This window comes from Sphaerodactylus townsendi, linkage group LG03 (assembly GCF_021028975.2).
Source record: "Sphaerodactylus townsendi isolate TG3544 linkage group LG03, MPM_Stown_v2.3, whole genome shotgun sequence".
NCBI lineage: Eukaryota > Metazoa > Chordata > Lepidosauria > Squamata > Sphaerodactylidae > Sphaerodactylus > Sphaerodactylus townsendi.
Window position 1 is genome coordinate 68,757,782 of NC_059427.1, and position 20,465 is coordinate 68,778,246.

The 20,465-nt window shown below is 42.8% G+C and overlaps 1 protein-coding gene across 3 annotated transcripts in view; it reads left to right on the top strand.

Annotated features, from left to right (window-relative positions):
* CACNA2D2 (calcium voltage-gated channel auxiliary subunit alpha2delta 2) overlaps positions 1-20,465 on the top strand; it is a 719,552-nt gene that overhangs the window by 465,650 nt on the left and 233,437 nt on the right. For 2 of the 3 annotated variants that reach the window (XM_048488253.1, XM_048488254.1), the window contains exon 5: positions 1,182-1,226. The exons of the other annotated variant lie outside the window; for it this stretch is intronic. In XM_048488253.1, coding sequence (XP_048344210.1) covers positions 1,182-1,226 — 45 coding nt within the window. The remainder of the gene's footprint in view (positions 1-1,181; positions 1,227-20,465) is intronic. 3 annotated transcript variants of the gene reach the window in all.

Genomic DNA, 20,465 nt, shown 5'->3' on the forward strand with positions numbered 1-20,465 from the left:
TTTCAGATAAGTTTTAAAAATTAAAAATAAACTACTTTGCCAAATCTATGCCATGTAAACTACCTTTATGTGCCAGATCTATTGAATACGCACATTCTAAGTGCTTTGGTTGTCAGCCATCCAGGCAAAATTTCCTTGCTGGTGTTTTTGTTTGTTTGCTTGCTTGCTTGTTTCCAGAATTTGTAAATAAAAATCAGAAATCTGTATTTTTCTAGACCTCTTTGGGTAAAATCTCTTAGCATTCTGCTACCGTATGCTAAAGATGGTAGTTTCTATGAGCTGTTTGGTGATATGTTATTGATTACTTGCTATGGCTTGGCCTTGTGTTCTTAATGGAGTAGTTTTAATAATGTTCGGCAGAAATTCTACCACAGGTGTGCCTTATAGAATGATGGCTGTTTTATTTATTATTATAATTATGTTTCTCGCATAATTTTTTACTTGGTATAATCCACTCCGAAGATCTGTTTTTGGATAAAAGGGCAGGATATAAATGGGTTTAATTAAGTATGCCAGATCACCAACTGTAGTCCGATCTGTCATTTGCACTACTGTGTACAAGAACCTAATAATTCATTGCAAAGTTCTTGTGTACCCCATGTGCTCACCTGGGTTCTCTTGACAGATGTGTTCTGGCAGTTTCATTCTCTGACCTTAATTCCCAGCCAGATGCAGGTGACCTGGGAATTACATTCTGAGCTTGAAATTTCCAGAGCACATCAGGTGGCAGGACCAGGTTGGATACAGTGAACATACCAACACTTTGTAACGTGATTAGATCCTCGATAGTGAATGTGTATGGTTGCCCTGTAGCTACACTTTGGCATGCTTTGCTAAGCCAAGTAAGACAGGTTAACTGACACTTAGAAGAAAAAGGAATAAACTGCAGTGCAACACAGTGGTGTGGCAGCTCCAACTGTGGGAGTTATGCCACTGTATTCACTTCCCTCAATTGCTTCTGTATTCCTCCCTAGAGCATAAGCAGAGGTGCTAGCTAGTGTGCCTGTCAGTACTGACTCCGGAAGCAAACTCTGAACACTGTTTGCTCTGGTGTTTGCTCTGCCCTTTAGGACTAGATTCTATCCTACTCTTCTAGGATGATCACCTGTTAAAACCTTTTCTCCTGAGATCTGCAACCGAGATCAGCTTACTTATAACATTTTTTCTCCTCTGTCTGGCAGGAGAATGATATTGAATACTATGACTCCAAGGCTGAAACAAAATATGTAAGTACCTTACTACTGCGCTCTGTGCTGTTAATGGTTACGTGTTAATTCCAACAAGTTAGAATGGCTTTTTTCTTTGCCACACTTGTTGAAAGCTCATACTCCTAACAGCTGGATCTACATTTCAGTGATCAATATAGCTTTCATTACAACTTTGCAAACCTAATTTACACTGGGGTTGCAATAGTTATTCATCTGTCTGTATACATGTATAATGAAACATATTTTGCCAGTATGTAACAAAAAAATCCCTACTATGTTCAATCCTGGGTGATGATAATATCCCACTCTTTCTAGTTGGAGGTCTTAAGGGTTTGTATGGTCCTATCTCCACATAGTACATCTAGTACAACCCTGTGAGGAAGATTAGGCTGAGAGTGTGTGACTGGCCTAAATACACCCTGTTTGCTTCAGGGCAGTGCCGGGATTTGAATGTGGGGTCTCCCTGGTCCAAATCTGAGACTCTGAAAATTACACTGTGTCTTATGTCTTGCCACAGGATGTGAGGATATAACAGCATGGTATAGTGGTTAAGAATGGTGGACTCTAATCTGGAGAACTGGGTTTGATTCCGCACTCCTCCACATGAGTGACAGACTCTTATCTGGTGAACTGGATTTGTTTCCCCCCTCCTCCACTTGAAGCCTGCTGGGTTACCTTGGGCTAATCACAGTTCTTTCAGAGCTCTCTCAGCTCTACCTACCTCACAGGGTGCCTGTTGTGAAGAGAGGAAGAGAAGGAGTTTGTAAGCCACTTTGAGACTCCTTATAGAAAAGAAAAGCAGGATGTAAATCCAAACTCTTCTCTTCTTCGTAACCTCAAAAGTCTTTGCCCAAAAAAATCAAGGGGGAGCAGTTTAGATAATAGAACTGGAAATAAATAGCTCTTGTTTTTTTTAGAATTTGGAGAAGGGAGTCAAAATAGGCATACGTGCTTGTGTGGTTGTTCTGTTCATGAAACTTTTTGTGGTTTTATTGGACTGTTTAGAACATTTGTCTTTAAACTGTATCAAATATGAATAGCCATCCTGCCTACTATACTGGGTTTGTTGTAAATAACTACTTTGCCCAGTCTTTATAATCCCAAAACAGGTACTTGGGAGACATGTAAGGAGGGGTCTAATCCATCCCCCATCCCACACTGCCTTCTCCTGCTTGTCCCACCCCCAGACACTTTCCCTTGCTTTCTGTGTCCTTTTCCATCACTGTTTCTTTGCCTCTAACAAGGTCCTGAGAAACGTCATACCAGGCTGCCTGTCCCACAGCCTTGCCCAACTGCTTGCTGGATGTCCAGCCACCTGCCTACCTGTAATGTAACTTCCTCAGCCAGAGTGACTGATGTGACTGTAGGAGCAGCAGGGGCTCCTTCTTATCCTGCCAGCCTGCTGGCATTACCATCCTCTTTGCCTGCCTGCTTGCCCATCCCATTGCCATTTCCCCTAGTCCATCCACCTGCGAACACAATGCTCTGCCTGCCTCCCTTTGTCCTACCTTTAGACCAATCATTTGTCCTCCTTGCAGGGAAAGGACGATGGCAGTGGATGGCTTCTGGTTTCCCTCCCACACTTGTCTAAGCCACCTGCACTCAAGCAGTGGCTCCGCTTGCTCCAGCATCTGGCGCACATGAGCCAAGTTATAGATGTTGCCAGACCAGCAGAGGAGGAGCATGGGCTGCGCAACTGCAGACAACGTACCACTAGTGGTGGGGAATGTTATTTCCGCTCCTTTTTTTGAACGTTTACATTTTTCTGCAAACCTGGGGGTCCCCACTTCAAAAAACATTTGCAGAAAAAAAATTGCCTTCACTCCACATGGCCGCAATCCATAGATTTGGGTTTGTGCAGATGGGGCCGTGGTTGACTGTTGGAATATAGGATGATGATATGTGACAGTTGCACATTCGTTCTGCTGGCTGGTTATCTGGTCAGGGTCACGGATTGATTTCTGTCCAGAATAGCCCAGTTCAGTTGCTCTGAAAGATCAGCGCATTGCAGTGGTGAGAGTGTTGGAATAGCAATGGAGAGACCCAGGTTCAAATCCCCACTCAGCGATGAAACTCACTAAATGACATGGCATAAATGACTCACTAAATGACATGGCACTCTGTCATAACATAACCTACCTCACAGAGTTTGCGGGATGAAATAAAGGTGGGGTGCTCCCTTGAACTCCTTGGTGAAAGGATGAGGGAGAAACCCAACACATCAATCCCAATGGGATCCTTTGAAAAAATTAGTAACTTTGCCCATTATGGCTGTTGTGAGGGTAAAATGGAGAATCAGGCTAGGGGAGGCTAAAAAATTAACAGTCTCTTTTTTCACATAACATAGGGCAACTCATAAGTTAGGTGTGACAAGGTGAGGCCAAAAAGATCTATTGCAAACACAAGGCTGTGTGGTTCTCCTGCCTACTTCTAACAGCTCTTTCTGTCTTGAGATAAGTTCTTTTATTTGAGCAAATACCTCCAGAGAACTGACAGGTAACGGATATGCTCATTGGGCCTAAAGAAGAAGAGTCCGTGGCTGGCTCCCTCTGTGCATTTTGTGACAGCCCATCAGAGAAAGCCTGAAGGAGCCAGGTGCACATTTGCTTGAGAAAGTCACTTTGCTTCCTGGGAAAATTTCTAAAATTAAAGCTGGCATCTGAAATTCAAATTAAGAGCAAACATCTAATTAGAGGCAGAATCTAATTCTCTACCCTCCTCCTGGCACAGCCATCCTGTAATTCTGGCAATCAGCATGTTAAGTATAAACCAGAGAGCTTCAGGTCCCCAAGGAAATAGGTCTTTGCTAGTTACTGCATGTAATGAGAATACTTGGAGGAAGAGTCTTGTTCAAAACAAGCCCCAAGCATCAGCCCCTGGCTCAACTCATCCCAGAATTGGCTGCATTTCCATCGTCATAGAATTAGGTGCAATGCTTTTGACTCTGTCTGGGGAAAACAAGTACCTGAACAATGTAAGTTTCTTTACCACCATCAAAGGCCAGTTGGAGTAGGAAGAACTCTGAAGCTGAGGAATTTGGCAAATCTGTTTTCCCTGAACTTTCATAGTATAGTCAGGGAAAGATGAGGAAGAAGTATTTTGAAGGATATGAGAAGCCCTCCAGTAAAGTGTCTTCATTGGCCACAGCTGTGGGTGTGTACGAGTCTGGGTGTAGTTTGAGGGTGGGTAGGAAGGTTGATCTGCCTTTTAGATGCTGTGGTCTGCCTGTGGAGCTGATGATATTCATCCTGCTAGTAACTGTCATACATCTGCTTGAACAGACCAAGGGTTCCTATGCTCTTGGCACCCCCACTCACAATGCATGAGTGGAGTGGAGAGCACTCTTTGCAAAAAAAAAAAAAGCTGGATTATTGGGATCCATTGCACTGATCAGCTCAGAACTAGGTTTTGCTGAAAGTTCTTGTGTGGGTGAAGTAGGCAACATCATCTGCTAGAAACACCTTGCTGCCAGCATTAGCAGTTGGCTTGGGTCCAGCATAGGATCAGGCATGTGGTGGCAGTAATGTCGTGAGTTGGAGCAGATCCCTACAATGGCTATAAACACAATTGGGCTGTGTTCATTCTGTGGCTGACAGGCCATCTCTCTCCAAGGGTGCCAAAGGGTAGAAGACCCCTAAAGACAGGCTGAGTGGCAGGGCATCTCCAGCTACAAATGTGCTCCTGCATCCATTCATGTTCAATGTGATCTCTAACATCCTGGCTCTCCACTGCCTCCTCCAACTATACATCAGCCTGCCTCCAAACCCAGGGACTCTCCAACAAGCCCTCATGAGGGGTGTAGGCAGTTGTTGGTAGATGGCCATGTTGTGGAGCATAGCACAGATGGTGAAGAGTTTGGTGACTGCCAGGGGCATTGCCCAATGCCCTCCTTTAAGGTGGAGGCAACAGAACTGCATCTTCAAATGGCCAGATGTCAACTCTATGAATACGGTGGTCGGGTCTGGCAGGTCTAAGACCTGCGTGGTGTACTGGTTAAGAGTGGTGAACTCTAATTTGGAGAAGCAGGCTTGATTCCCCACTCCCATACATGACTCTTATCTCGTGAACCACATTATTGCTCCTGTTTCTCCACATGAAGCCTCCACAGTTCTCTCAGAACAGTCTCAGCCTCACCTATCTCACAAGGTGTCTGTTGTGGGGTAAGGAAGGGAAGGAGTTTATAAATTCTTTTTCTTGGGATACAGTGTCAGCAAATAAGGGAGGAGCAACTTTCGCAGTCATCTAGCATAGATGGAATGACACTCATCAGGTGAGAAACACTGCCTGCTGGCTTGCCCTCTGTTTCCCAACTACTGACTCATCAGCCATTCTTTGCCCTATGGCTATGCAGCCAACAGTTGATTGAGTCCAGATGCCACAAAAATCTGCACTCATGGATGCTACAGAGGAACTTGGCCATGAAGTCCATCAAGATGTCCTGGTCGATCATAGTATGCCTAAACGTTCAGACTGCAAAAGTGATAGTGGTTTTGATACACCTGCAGCTGCGCCTGGAGGGCTGTAAGCGCAATGTGGGCTCCAGGCAGTTCCAGGCAGAAGCCATTCATGCAGGTGCTCTTTGAGAAATGGAGGGTGCTGATGGAGGGTCAGCGGTCACAGTGCCTTCTCTGCTATCACCAGTGGCAAAGCTATAAGGGGGCAGGGGGTGTGCTGCAATTTTCTGCCCCTCTGGCTATCACAGTGCCATACAAACGTAGAGTGTTGGCAGTAGATAGATATGTCATATACCTAGCTGAGGTAGGAGAGGGTACTATGCCAGGACAGGCTGGCCAAGACCTGCGGAGAGAGGATGCTGAGTTCAGTATTGCCAAATGGGTTTGGGGCAGTGGTGGGATTCAGCAGGTTCACACCACTTTGGCAGAACCGGTTGTTAAAATGGTGCTTGTAAACAACCAGTTGTTAGATTATTTGAATCCCACCACTGGTTTGGGGCCCTGTGGCCAAGCCACCCTCATGCCCCATCTCACCTTTACCTACACCCTGCCTTCACAGATGACTTCTCTGTCTGCATAGCCTCCTCCTGATGCCTGGTGTCCAACATGGAAATGGGAAGGTAGAGTGCAACCAGGGATTCTTTGGCTTCCCTGGTTCCTTTTCCTACCTCTGCATTTTCCTGTGTGTGGGTAGCATGGCCACTATAATGTCTGACAGAGGTGATGGCCACCCCTAACTGGACAGAGGCTGAGGAGTCACTTCTGTATAGGGTGATGATATAGCATAGTGGTAGAAGCTGACAGGATCAGTTCTGCCACCATATGTCACCATGCCTTCTAGTGCATGGCAGCAGAACAGGTTTGAACATGCTGCCTGGATGGAGTTGTCCATCCTGAAGATCTAGAATTGTTCTTTTGGACTGTTCAAACATGCATGTCTGCTCTCATGGTCCAGAGTGTCCTTTACAAGCAAGCAGTGATGTAAGTTTGCCTGGAGCTCAGAACTTCATGTGGGCAATGATACCATCCTTAGTAGTGGACAGCCATGGCACTGAGGTGTTGTGCAGTTAGTTGAGGGGTCCTGTACCTTTGATCCTGTGATGGGATCTCCCACTGCCACCCTCACCCTTTCCCAAACCCCACTACTTAATCATTCATAAGACAGTGAAGACACCATTGAAAAACCATCTGTGGTAGTGGCTGAAGTGAGAGCCAGGATGGCCAGTGGCCAAGACAGCCAAGACTAGGACTAAGGGTTGAGGATGGAAGGGGTGGTCAGGCTGCAGAGGCAGGGACTACAGAGGTGAAGTGACTGTGAAGCCAGGTGATAGCACCTAAAAAAGCAGGTGCCTCCACTTTTTGTCCCTCCCCCAAGACCATTTTTCTTGATATTTGCCACTGATGTTATGAACCACTTTTATACTGTGACCTCCATGAGGTGAGCTGTGGAAGCCAGGTCAGTTGTCCTGTGGATACTGGGCATCAAGTAGTGCCTGGGGAAGAGCCCATGCTGTGGGTGGACTCAGCATATTTAGGTGGTAGCAGAGTGATAGCAGCACTGGAAGATGCACCAGGACTTCTGGCAGGACTTGGGCCCATTAAGGGGGTTGACACTGGCAGCAAACCAGCACCCCCGGCCATGCCCTTTCTGTCACTGGGCTCTGATTGGAGCTGGGGCTTGCCAAAATGCAAGACAGTCCCTGACTAGTTCTGACTGCTGTGTCCATCATGGCTTTGCTGCCTCATCATAACACTTCCAAGGAACTCTGCGGCATGATTGCTGGGGACACTGCCATATTTGCAGCCACTGAAAGCTGCAGAGTAACCAAACCTTATAGGGAGTGAACTAGCCGTGCCATAATTGTGCTATGGCTGGCAAATGCCCCATGGGATAGCTCTCTTAAACAGAAATACAGCTCAGGACTCATTGTAATGCCAACTGTGTTTGCTATCCAGATGCTAGCTGCTCTTCTATCCCAAGGTTCAACATGTTAAATTCACTCCAGTCTGTCTGGGTTCTCTGGGGCTGCTCAGGAATCTAACTTCCATAGCCATTTGATCTGATTTATTGGCAGAAGCAGAAGTTTGATGTTTCAGAAGATAGGCCTTTAAAAAGGTGACATCTGGCCACCCTAGATTTCTGTGTTTCCCCTAGCTCTCTAAACATAACATTGTTCATGCAGAAGCTGTAGGAGGGTTACAAGGTCTTTGACTCCATGATCCCATTTGCCCTTCAAATGTGCCTAGTTGCACTCTGTTCAGTTTCTAGAATTTATCTTGCAAAAGCTCATCTACAAAACACAATCTAACAGCCTGTTTGAGGACAAACACTGTGTTCATTACAAAAGGCCTCCTATCTCCTACCTCTGCTCCCACTCATTTTCCTCCTTGTGACATTTTTCTAATTTGTTTTCAGGCTTGTTTGACTTCCTCAGTCACTGCTTTTGGCCTTGAACCTGAACGCCCTTGAATGCCAAACAAGTTCTTTGGTTTGTGTATGATTTTTTGCATTTTCAAATACGCATAATGATGAACAGTTTAAACATGAGGTGGTAAATCTCTATCTCTGGCATGCTTGTTCACTTGTTGTTGAGAATTTATGGCGCTGTAAAATGTGGACAGGGAAAAGTTCCTAAAGAAGCATGGGTTACAGTGACTGATTTAATAATAGATATATATATTTTAAGTCAATCAAGTCACAACTGTTGGCATCTTAGGTTGACCCCTCCATAGTACTGGCTGACCCAGTACCTTTCAGCTAGCATCTGAATCTGAGTTTCTAGTCATTATATTTACAACTGTAGGTCCTAGATCTCTGCCAGTCTCTTAAGGGAAATGTGAATACTTTTCTAGATTAGCTACAAAGGCAAGAAAAAGCCAGTTTCCTTTCCACACTTCTCTTAACTAAATCTGGAGAGCTCTCTCTCTTTCTCAGCTAGTTTCACCCGAGCCATCTCTTATCTGGGAAACTTGTGTGCCTCATCTATAAGTGCTAGTTGGAAAGATTCAGTTTGGTGGAGATCCAAATGGTTGTTTGGTATATAGCCCTATCTTGAGAGCCTTTGTTTCAATAACTGTCATCTCCAGCAAAAAAGATTAGGTAGTAGGTGGTGTGAAAGGCCTCTATCTGGGCACTTGCCATTCAACATAGACAATACTGATTGTAGTAGACCAGTTGTCTCAGTATATGGCAGCTGTATGAGTTTGATCACATCTCACCTCAGCAGCAATTAAGACTTATCTTTGCTTTCCTGTGCTATCTCTTAGATATTGCTTTCCAGCCCGACTTATGAACAGAGCCATGTCTATATATATAAAAAGCTGAGTTTGCATTTGTTCCTCATGCCTTAACGCGGAAACGACTGGACGGATCGCCCCCAAATTTTGCCATGCCGCCGGTGTCCATTCTGGACAGGTTTCTGGACCATCACCGAGCTCCCAGATCACACCGGAGCCCGGTAAAACTCATGTTTAGGGAAAGCCACGGTGGACCAATGAGGGGCCACCGTATAGCAGGGGCGGACCAATGAGGGGCTGCCATATTGCAGGGGGACGTGCCTTGCGCGCCTTCACCTTGCCGTGCGCGCTCCCGCTGGCCAAGCCACCCGGCTGCGGAGTGTTTAAAGCAAAGGCTCAGGAAACCGCCGGTCATCCTCTCCCCTTCCTCCTCCCTTCCACACCGCACTCACCACCGTCAGCATGCTGAGACAAAGCCATTGAAAATCACCGGGACAGGAAGAAGGAGCGTGCCAACCCAAGCTGCTTGGAACAGCCGGTACGCCATTTCCCTTCCTCCTCCCTTCCCTTTCTAACCACCACCACCCCAGAAAGCCACAGCGAAGCGTGGCCGGGTCTGCTAGTCTGGAATATTATTCCCTGTATTAGAACTGTCAGCAACCATTTATAAGTGTGTACAACACATTCCCCTTCTCACAACTACCGAGGCCTATGTGGCTTAACAAGACCATTTAGAGTTTTGATAGGTAATTGAGAATCTGCCCTGAACTCCTCTCAAATATTTATTGGTCCCCATGAAAAAAATATTGTTTTTAATTTCAAGCTGTCTAGTTGTCTTTCAGACAGTCTTTCATATTGTTTCATTCAGTTGAAATTAAAGGTCTGCTCCCTTGAGAGCTGTTTATACACTACAATGTTTCCTTCCTTTTTGAGACACAAAGAAGTGATTTAACATTGTCTGCTTTTCATTTAAGGCTTGTTTCCATGCCACATATCATTCTGCTCTCTATTCATTTTCAAATTATCAACATTCTTTGATATCAACACTGGGTACCTTGTTCCTTTAGCAATCTAGCCAATGCCACAGGAGTGAAATATTTCCTACTTACTACTTCCTTGTTAAGATTCTCTGTTAGCATGGAAATGAATTGTTTAGTTCCAACATTTCTCTAAAACATCATTCGTTCTGTAATAAAGTAGATACTAGACTGGACAGAAACCAACAACCACATTTTAAAAAAAGATCCCACCTAGTTGCCTGTTCAGATTATTTATGTCTGCCAGTTTTGGAATGAGATATTTCCAGAGGTGGGATTCAGCAGGTTTGCACCACTTTGGCGGTTGTTAAAATGGTGCTTGTAAACAACCAGTTGCTAAATTATTTGAATCCCACCACTGGAACCGGTTGTTAAATTATTTGAACCCCTGGATATTTCTAAGAAAATATCAGCAGTTACAAAGTAAGATTAGAATTAACAAGGACATTAGCCATACATTTCAGAGCAATCCTTTGTCAGATTAGGGTTAGAAGGAATCTTGCTTCATTTCTAGAATTATTCTATAATCCTCTTACAAAATGTCTTCCTTTTCAAAAGTCTAAGCTGATATATGTTGACCATGAAAGTAGGGAATTGTATATCAGGGTTGTGGAGCATTGGTTCAAATAAAAGCCGTTTAGGTGGGCTTATCTTTAGGATTGACCACCATGCATCTCATAATTCCTGTGCAGTTGGTTAAGCACAGTGATAGCAGTAGCCATGTTTACCTCACTATCTTCTGCTGTTGGGGTTGTTCTAGGGTTTCATCATACATTGTAGCTGCACCAGTCTAGCAAGGCACTAATGAGCTAATGTTAGTCATATATCAACACTATTTAAGGAATATAGAAATATGTCCATGACCTTAGTTCGGTTGTCATGTTTATTTGTGTTGCCTCATGCTTGGACTCTAGTTAAAGAAACCTCTGGGCCACAAATTCATAGAGTGGAATATTCCACATGAGGCAACCCACCTATCTCTGGTAAAGAATCCAGTCCTGAATGAGAGAGAAACCAGACTGTACACTTTTTCCCAAGGGGCCATGCCTGGCATGTTAACCTCTCTATTTAGCAAAGAAGCTCTCAGGAACTGTAGAAGGTGCAATTTCTAGTCAACCTTTCGATGAAATGCTTACCAGTGGCATCCTAAGCAGAATTATACCCTTCCAATTTCATTCAAGTCATTGAGTTTAGAAGGGTGTAACTTTGTTAATTTCTGAAAATTAATTAGCCCTCTTACAAGTCATGAAATTGTGAAGAAATAGGAAATGTTTTCCTGAACTAGCAATAGACAGCCAGTTGCCCACCAGATAAAGTCAGCACTTGAAATTGCTGTACAGATGAATTACTATTGGGGGGGAGAGGAGGTAGTAAAGTTATTGTCCACCTCCTGTTGAAAAACACATGTATTCTGTATGCCAGAGACCCTATTAAATTTAGTACTTCTCTCAGCAGTATTCTATCTAATTTTATTCCAACAAATAAAGAAAAGATTATGATGAAATTAAAAAGATACAGGATTGTGTGCAGTAGAACTAAATAGAAAAACCACAGATCCTCCATTTTTGTTAACATCCATTTTAAAATTTAAATTGAGCCTGAGCTCCCTCAAATGAAGTTAGTTCAAACAGACAATGCCTATTCAGTAAAACTGTGACTTTATTCAAGAAGCTTATACCAGATTTAAATGTGGAGAGAAATGGAAATGGAATTCTTATTCATTGGACTTGTAGTTCACTCCCATGTAATTCTGAATGTGGACTTCTTAAAAAATTAATTTAAGTTTTAAAGTTAATAGGGATACTAGATTATTTATTATGGGGAAACTGAAGATACACGGTACTTTATTTTAAAAAACCTCTTTGCTCATTTTTCCAATAAAAGAATGATTCAATGTTTATTCATAGAGAATTGTTCAAATTAACTCAATATGGATACCACTAGTAGAATGGGAGAAAATGATGGTTATTTTTCCAAACCTTATTACTGTGTTTATTGGTAGAAAACAGTGTTTAAATCATAACTGAGGCCAAAATTCTCTGGACAAAGTCCCCAGCTGGATTAAGATGGCCCCAATCCACCAACCAGGAGTCTTGATTTTCACTCCACCAAATGCAGTAGCCTTTTTTATTTTTTGCATATGGCTAATAATAAGTCATAATTTTCTCCCCAGCCTCCCTCCCACCCACCCACCCTCCCCGGCCAAAAGCAGGTAAGTAATTAATCCTTCTTTTGTGACTGGAATGATGCAGTTACTATGTTCTGGGGTGGATCCCACAGTGCATTTTCCCTGGGCCCAAGGACTTCCACTTGCAGAGTATGATTTCCACAGCTCCTCTTTCCCACAGCAGCCTAAAATGCTCCAAAATCATAGAATCATAGAGCTGGAAGAGGCTATACAGGCCATCTAAACTAACCCCCCGCTCAATGCAGGATCATCACAAAGCCTTCCTGACAAGTGTTTGTCCAGCCTCGACTTGAAGACTGCCAGTGATGCCAGTGATGCAGTGGTGACACTTCCCTAGGCAACCAATGTACTTCTGCACTTCTTTTACTGTAAAAGATTCTGACCAGGAGGTCTCTACCCCAGGGGCATAACTTCAGGGGCATTTCAAGTTGCCATGGGGTGATCCTCAAATATCACATTCCATGGAGTCCCTGCATCCACAGAAAATTTTGTGGGGCCATCCCTCATGGCAGGGACCTTTTCATCAATCTTTCCTGGCAGTCTAATCACTCTAAATCTCAGAGCATTCCTGTTATTCTTTTCAGTTAAATATGAATGAACTTTGGGTCTGATGTGGCCTCCAGCACTGGTGCAAATGACTAACATGTGAAAAATCCTCAAAAGCCTGAAAGCCTAGCCTTCATGCACAACCCGCTGGACTGAAAGTAACAGCTATAGGCTCCTGCTATTTCAGTGCATTCAGTCTGAGACTTGTTTGCCTTTCCCTTGCTGAATAGAGAAAATAGTGATCACAAAGAAAATTCTGTCCTCTAAAAAGAAAACTTTTCTGAAGTCAGATTGAAGTATGAAATTAAAAACTATTCTCATACCTTGCTTCCTCCTTCATTGGATATTTTACTTTACTGCCTTTTACTTAGCATGAACCACCAAGATGTAGTGGTTAGAGTGCCAGATTAGAGCCTGGGAATCCCATATTCAAATCCACACTCTGCAGTGGAGCTTGCTGGGTGACCTTGAGTCTGTCGTCCCCCCCTCTCCCCAATAACCATCTCCTTGCAGGCTTCTTTTGAGCTTAAACCTAGAGGAGGGGAGAATAATGTTAGAAGGCACCATCATGGCAATTTAATTCTGCCACATTAAACAATTCTGTCCTAATGTCTCAACTGCAGTGCACCTTACCTCTGAGTATACAGATTGAGGATTGGGTTGTTAGGATCTAGAATGAAAAGAGGGAGGCATCTACACGTGTTCCTATTGCAGAGTAGGACCAGCGTGCAATACCTTAGGGAAGGCGGGCAAGAAAGACTGCAAGGAAACTGAGCAAATGGATGTTGCTGTATGGTTTTTCTCCTCCATTACATTACTTATAAAAGCATTTAGAATTCAGAGCACAAGGAAGGTGATTGATGCATTGGAGGCGCTACAGCAATGTGTGTGCTAAGCAATGCAAATGGATGGGTTTCCATACAATCAGCCGGAGTTTATGAACTGCACTGCTGAGGACTCCTGAGAACGGGAGGCACTGGAGCTGTCACTGCTTGCCTGCGAACGGAGTTCATAAATGTAATCAATTTCATGGCAGGCAGAAGGTGTCCTTAGAACCATGAGTTGTTGCTGTCAGTGTAATTATTATAAATATCCGATATTTATATCCTCCCAGCAAGAAATATATGTATAAAAAAGCATTTTACCAATAAATCACAATATTTCCACCACTCTTCTAATGGCATACCAAGCACAGCTAGAACAACACACCAGGCAAAATATAAATACTTCATATAGTAGGTCCTTGTGAATCACAGCTAGTCTTTTCTGATTCTCTAGCGTCATATGCATTTATCAGTTTTGTTAATGAAGATCAAAAGGAATTGTAGCTACTTAAAGCTTGACTCTCTCCCCTTATGGGGAATCCTGCTGATGTGGTTAAATTGGGTTTACTTAAAGCACAATCAGCAAACTGCTGCATTCATTTTCATTTTCTATTTCTTCTTTCTCATTTAATAATATTTAAGAAACCTTTTTTCTCCATTAAGTCACAGCTGACTTATGGCGACCCCATAGGTTTTTCAAGGCAAGAGACATTCAGAGGTGGTATGCTATTGCTTTCCTTTGCATAGCAACCCTTGTGTTCCTTGGTGATTCCCCCATCCAAATATTAATCTGAGCTGACTCTGCTTAAATTCTGAGATCTGGCATGATCAGGCTAACCTGGGGTATCCAGGTCAGGAAAACTAGCTCCTTATTAAATCTCAGTTACCAGTCACAAGAACATAGTTCACACTGTACAATAGTTAATCTGTTGTACAATTGTTAATCAGTTAATCAGAATAAACACTGGTTAAAATGTGTAATGGTGTAATAGTCACATAGTGCCTCTCTGGGCAGTGAAACTATCACACCCACAAATCTGACATGTATGTGTTGCAGAAACATGGGCTTAGATCCCTCAGTGTTTTTCCATAAGTAGGAGGATTTCTTCTCACTAAACATAACTTCCTTACCTCCCCCACTCAAACAGGAGCCTTCAATGCCCTTCAAATACCATTCTGAGCACCAGGAACAAACTGGCAGGGTGTACATTTAAAAAAAATCCCAAGAGCATTACAGGATGAAGGGGAGCAATTAAGTTGTGGTACACATGTGAAAATATTTCTACCAGTGGGGTGCAAAATCCAGGGCATCTAAGCCATAGAATGGGCAAAATCACTTTTGTCCTACGTGATTTCATTTTCTTAGACTGAAATTACATGCAGTTCATGGAAATGTTCTCAATTTTGTCAAAGTCTCCTTTGGATTTTTTTCTCTCTGAAATTGTATCTCCTTTTACTCTTAAAAGTGACATGGAAAGCTGATCATGTTTCCTAGTTTGCATAGAGATAATATATCAGTGAACTCCAGAAGGTGTTGTTGTAAGTACAGCCTATACAATAATTATGTATGCAGTATTTGTTTTTCAATGGGGGAACCTGATGGGCTTCATTACTGGGAATCAAGAAGAATCCTTTGGGGTCTCCATTCAGAGCATGTTTATTTATGAGGAAACAAGGAATGTAATACAGTTGTCTATGATAAGAAACAAGATATACTTTAGATTTCAGGGATACCTGTGTGCTTTGATTATAATAGAATGGATATCAGTCATATCTGTAAAATGATAATCTGACTATGCTTCTAGGTCAGGATTCTGTGAAAATTTGACCCACTTTCTCACTATGATACTGTAGCAACAAACTGCTTTAGTAATTCTGCTGACAGCCATATCTAGAGCCCATGAAGTATTCTCACTGCACTGAGCAAAACCCATAGTTGTAGGAAACCAGCAATTTAGCAGATCAGAATAAAGATGACAGCAAGATAGTATTAGGATTCTTAGGGAGTATTAAAACACATCCATCAAGGCACAAAGGTAGTACATGTTATTCAGCCCGAGTGCCCAGCAAATAGGGGGAAATTGTTCTTCATCCTAACGTGTTCATGGCAGGTTTCATCTTCATGTTGCAGCTTCCAGGGAATTCTGTTAGGAAACATAGTTATCCAACAGGGTGGTATAGTAAGAAATGATGGATCAGAATGATTGGCAGGGAAATGCAGGTGCATTCACATTAGGAAGCAAAGGTCCATTCTCAGACTTGTTAATGACCATCAGCTTGGGGAGTCAAGCTGAAGTGCTCATCTGTCTTTCAGTACATTCCAGGGTGAAGGAAATTCTGCTTGCTCAGTGGTGGGTATGACAGGACCCCAAATGAAGACAACCATCAATTGCCAAGTGCTCTCTTTTAGTCTCTGTGAATCCATGACTAATTAGCTAATTATGGAAAAGCCATCCAGAGAAGAATGTGTGTGTGTTTATTCCAAATGTATCCTCCAGTCCAAAGCTATGGTGAAGGCACTATATTTATTTATTTATTCATTCATTCATTCAACTTCTATACCGCCCACCCCCTATACGAGAGCATAGGACAGGTATACTGGACTATATTCCTCTCCTGCTTAACAGGAAAAATTGTGCTCTGTGGTAGAAGAGATTATTTCCATTTTATTTTCTGTTTGAGAACAGAAACCAGTCTAATTTGGTTTAATCTTCTTCAGATAGATTCAAGCCATTGGCAGTGAAGAAGGGGATGAAAAGGCTAAATCCTTAAATGAATGAATAGGGCAAAAATTCTGCCAACAGCATCACAAACTTTGATAGATCCTTAAAATAGACACATATGCAGGGATGTGCAGGTTTCTTAGATTACAATGGGAACATAGGGACCCTATCACTCTAGTCTTGTCCTGTCTACACTGGTTCCCAATTTATTTCTGGGCACAATTCAAGGTGCTGTTCTTGACCTTAAAAAACCTATATGGTTTGGGACCAACATACATGAAGGACTGCCTAAAACCTTATAAACCTGCATGATCTTTATGGTAATCTTCAGAGGCCTTGCTTTATGCCCCTGCCTTCTGACGATAGGCAGGTGGTAACCTGAGAAAAGGACTTCTTACACCCCAAACCAGGGGGGGAGGCAGTTGTGGAGGCGGCAGGCCCCTACCCTGGTGGATTTGCCCTCCCTGAGGCATTTACCCTGGTGGAGGTACAAATCCACTTGAGGGTGGCCATTGCAGCCTCCTGCGATGTCCCAACACAGCGTAGAGCACCCCTGTGTCCCACTGGTATAGCAGGGATGTTTTGGAGGTGTGGATGGGGGTGGAGCCAATTAGTTGGCTTCCACCCCAGCATTGTCTCCTGAGATGCTAGGGCCCAGGGCTGGATGTATGCCACTAAGCCCAATGGAGGGCTTTTGATGGCAGGAAGGGTTTTTTGTCTTTTGCCTCCCCATGCCACAAAAAAACCCCTCTGGAGGCATCAGGGTGATGCCACAGTGACAGCGCCCCTGGTTACCCTAGGGTTCTGGATTGGGCTGCCCACCATGGCCCCAAAGCTTTGGAACTCTCTTCCCTGGGATATTTCCCTGTCTCCTCCTGTTGCCATCTTGTAGTGGTGAGTGAAGACTGTTTTGTTGTCTTTGGCATTCCCTCAGTGATACCTCCTTCCTAAACAATGTTTACATTTATTAATTTATTTATTTGTTCGATTTTAATATACCGCCCCATCCCCAGGGGGCTCTGGGCAGTGTACAACATAGTTGTCATACAGTACAATAACAAAAGGGGCAATTAAACAACAACCAATGAATACCTAACATTAACTAAAACAGTATAAGCTAATGGATTAACCCCCATAGACTTTAAAAGCTAATTTAAAACAGCGATTAATTCATAAACATTGCTGGTTTTATGTCTTGTACATATTATAACACTATTTTAAATTGTTTTAATGATGTTTATTTGCAATAGTTGGTTTTAATGGCTTCGATATGTGATATTCTGTTTTATATTGTTAGTCACCTTGGAAGCCATTTGGGGGACAGAAAGATAAGATACAGTTTTTAAAATAAAAAATATATTCAAAAATAAATTCCAGTTCCTTGTCTTTGGGTTTGGATCCTTTGATTCCCAGATTTTGTTTAAGTCCTGCTGATTCCAGAGACTGGAAATGAGACTGGTACAGGAGCATGAAAACAAAGTCTTGTTGCTAGTATAAATACTGATACAACATCCAGATTATAAGGATTAGACATAGCAGGAGTTAACTCTAAATCACCTTGGTACTATTGCACTGAGTTTGCAACAGATGCAATGATGTGATATTACCCTTTTGACTGGGAGATATATTGGCAATTTGGATTTTGTTGGGAGATTGATTGCGGTAATATTGTTGTTTTTCTTTAATCAAGCCAGTTCTTGGAGTCTCAAAATTATATTAGAATGTCAGTGGTCCTTAACAAATTATTTCTTGCCCTTTCTTATCAGGAGAAAAGTTTGACTGCGTGACCCTTAAAACCTGAAATACATAAATGCAAAGAAAAGGTGGCTTTTCTTATTTCAAATCGAGCTGATTAAAATAGAACATATTCTGACACAGTATGGGCTGGAGATGGTGTTTATAGTGTTGAGCTTCAACTATATAGTGACTATTCAACAGATGGAGGAAAGCACGTCAAAAGAAAACAACTGCAGGCTATGAGCAAGTAGTACTCATTAAATGATAATAACAGTTGACCTGCTTATATTAATAGTTTTTTAAAGGAAGCAACATTCTAATGAAAATGTTATTCCGCAAAGCCGACAAGCACCATGCACAAGCGATCACAAAGCCTGCTGCAATCCTCCGGTCAGTGCCAACGCCTAGGGAAAAATCACTTCTAAAGGGCCGGCCGGCTGACTCTCTGTTCAGAGTTTTTTTCTTCCAAGATGTTAAGACTGGAACTGGAGGGAGGAGGAGCAGCAAAGCTCCCCAAATGTCAGCTGCAGATGAAGGACGTTGGAAAATTTAATCTCTCAACTTTCTCAACTAATGTGACATTTGGATTTCATTCTGATAAGCAATCAGGTTAAGAAGGTTTCCCCCCCTTTCTTTCCTCTCCTCTGGCTGGTAATTTAAAAATAAATGGTCTAGAAAGATTTCTAAGCAGTACCTGTGGCAAAGATTAAAAATAAAAAGAAGCAAACAAGCGAGAGAGACTGATTGTTATTTACAACGTATGCCACTATAAAAGGTGGGACAGGGCAGAAGGAACACAAGATCTTACTCCTGTGATTCTGCATGTTGCCAAGCAGTGAAACTCCAGAGCAGTGCCCTTTCTGAAGCTACACGCACAAAAATAAATGCAGGCGGGAATATCAGTTTACTGATGCCATTAATTAGTTGATTAATTCATTAACCTCAAGGTAAAGCAGAGATGATCCTAATGTCTTCAAAACTTATAGCACTGAATGTTTTTTAAAGAAGTCAGCTATTTTTTTAAAAAAAAATCTCCAAAATAAAGAACATTCAGTGCTACAGATTTTGAAGAATTCGTCTGTGATCAGACTACAAGTCAATTTCTACACTGTTTATTACTTGATTCATTGTGCTTTGCTGTTTGGCATTGGCTGCAGCATTAAATTTCTAATTGCTGGACAAAGGGACGCTACACCTCTTTGACCTAATGCTGGCAATGTCTATCCCTCTGCACTGAAGCAAGATCAGCAGCTGGCATTTTTGCTTTATTCTAAGAAGGTCTATTTTGTACTGGACCTCCTTGGGACAGAGAAGGTGGGAGAAAGCAGCTGAAATGGAGTCTAGGTTGTTACCGCCCACTCAATCACTGGCCCATTCTGCACAACACGAATAAAACATCTTCGGGATCTTAAAAGAAGTGTTTTGGGAACGCCCCCACCACAGCCTGGCCACACCTCCACCGCAGCTCCACCTGGGGTGTCGCCCCCCCGCCCCGCCCCATGGGCACTACGCCACTGATCCAGCTTCAAATCCTTGTTCAGCTTGGAGTTCATTCAGTGTCCTTGGTCAGTCACTCTCTTTCAGCCTAACTAACTAACATACCACAAAGGGTTCTTGTGAGAATAAACTGGAGAAGTGGAGAAGCATATACACTGAGCTCCCTGAGAAGTAAGCGTAGGAAAAAACTGGTAGATTGTGATGACACCATTTTATTGTGGGGCCAGCTACTGGGAACACATGATCCCAGTATTTGTGGTGGCAGATCAGCTCATGTACAGTAAGGTAACAAAGCTCACCTGGGTTTGGCACCAGTAAAATTACACCATTAAAACCTAAAAAGAGCTTTATTAGGCTGATTCCGCATGGGCCAAAAACAGCGGTGTGAAAACGGTTTGAAAACAGTATAAAGCCTTTTACGCCATTTGAAACCCTTTTACACCATTTTCACACCGTTTTCACACTGCTTTTTTTGGCCCATGCGGAATCAGCCTTAGAGAAAACTTACAAAAAGATATTAAAACAAGGCATACAGTTTGGTGATGACATTGTTACCCAAAATGCTGGGTAACTAAACCCTTTTTAGTGTACAGGAATTAGTTAAGGGCAGACATAGCTTAATGAGAGGTTGGACAAGTTTGGAATCCTTATTTCCAACTTTTATGAAGATCAGCTTTTGCAAGAAGTCTGTAGGAGAGTGGAATAAAGTTTAGCAATTTTATTAAAAGAAAAATAACAAAAAATGCAAGCATACAATAATCAGAGCAGCAGAACATACAAACAGGAAAAGTGAAGGAATTTGTGGGGAAGGGTTATACTTTACCAGATCTTGAAGGGGCTCTGGGTTTAAGAAGCAGAGTCCAGCGACCCACACTGGGTTCCAAGAAAGCCGCATGGAAACCAGATGTCATACTGTGCAACTGAATTAAAGGTTACCACAGAATTACAGGGCACTAAATGTGTTTGGTGAGGGGCTAATTTATAGGAATAATGAGGCCATGCTCTAGCCATGCT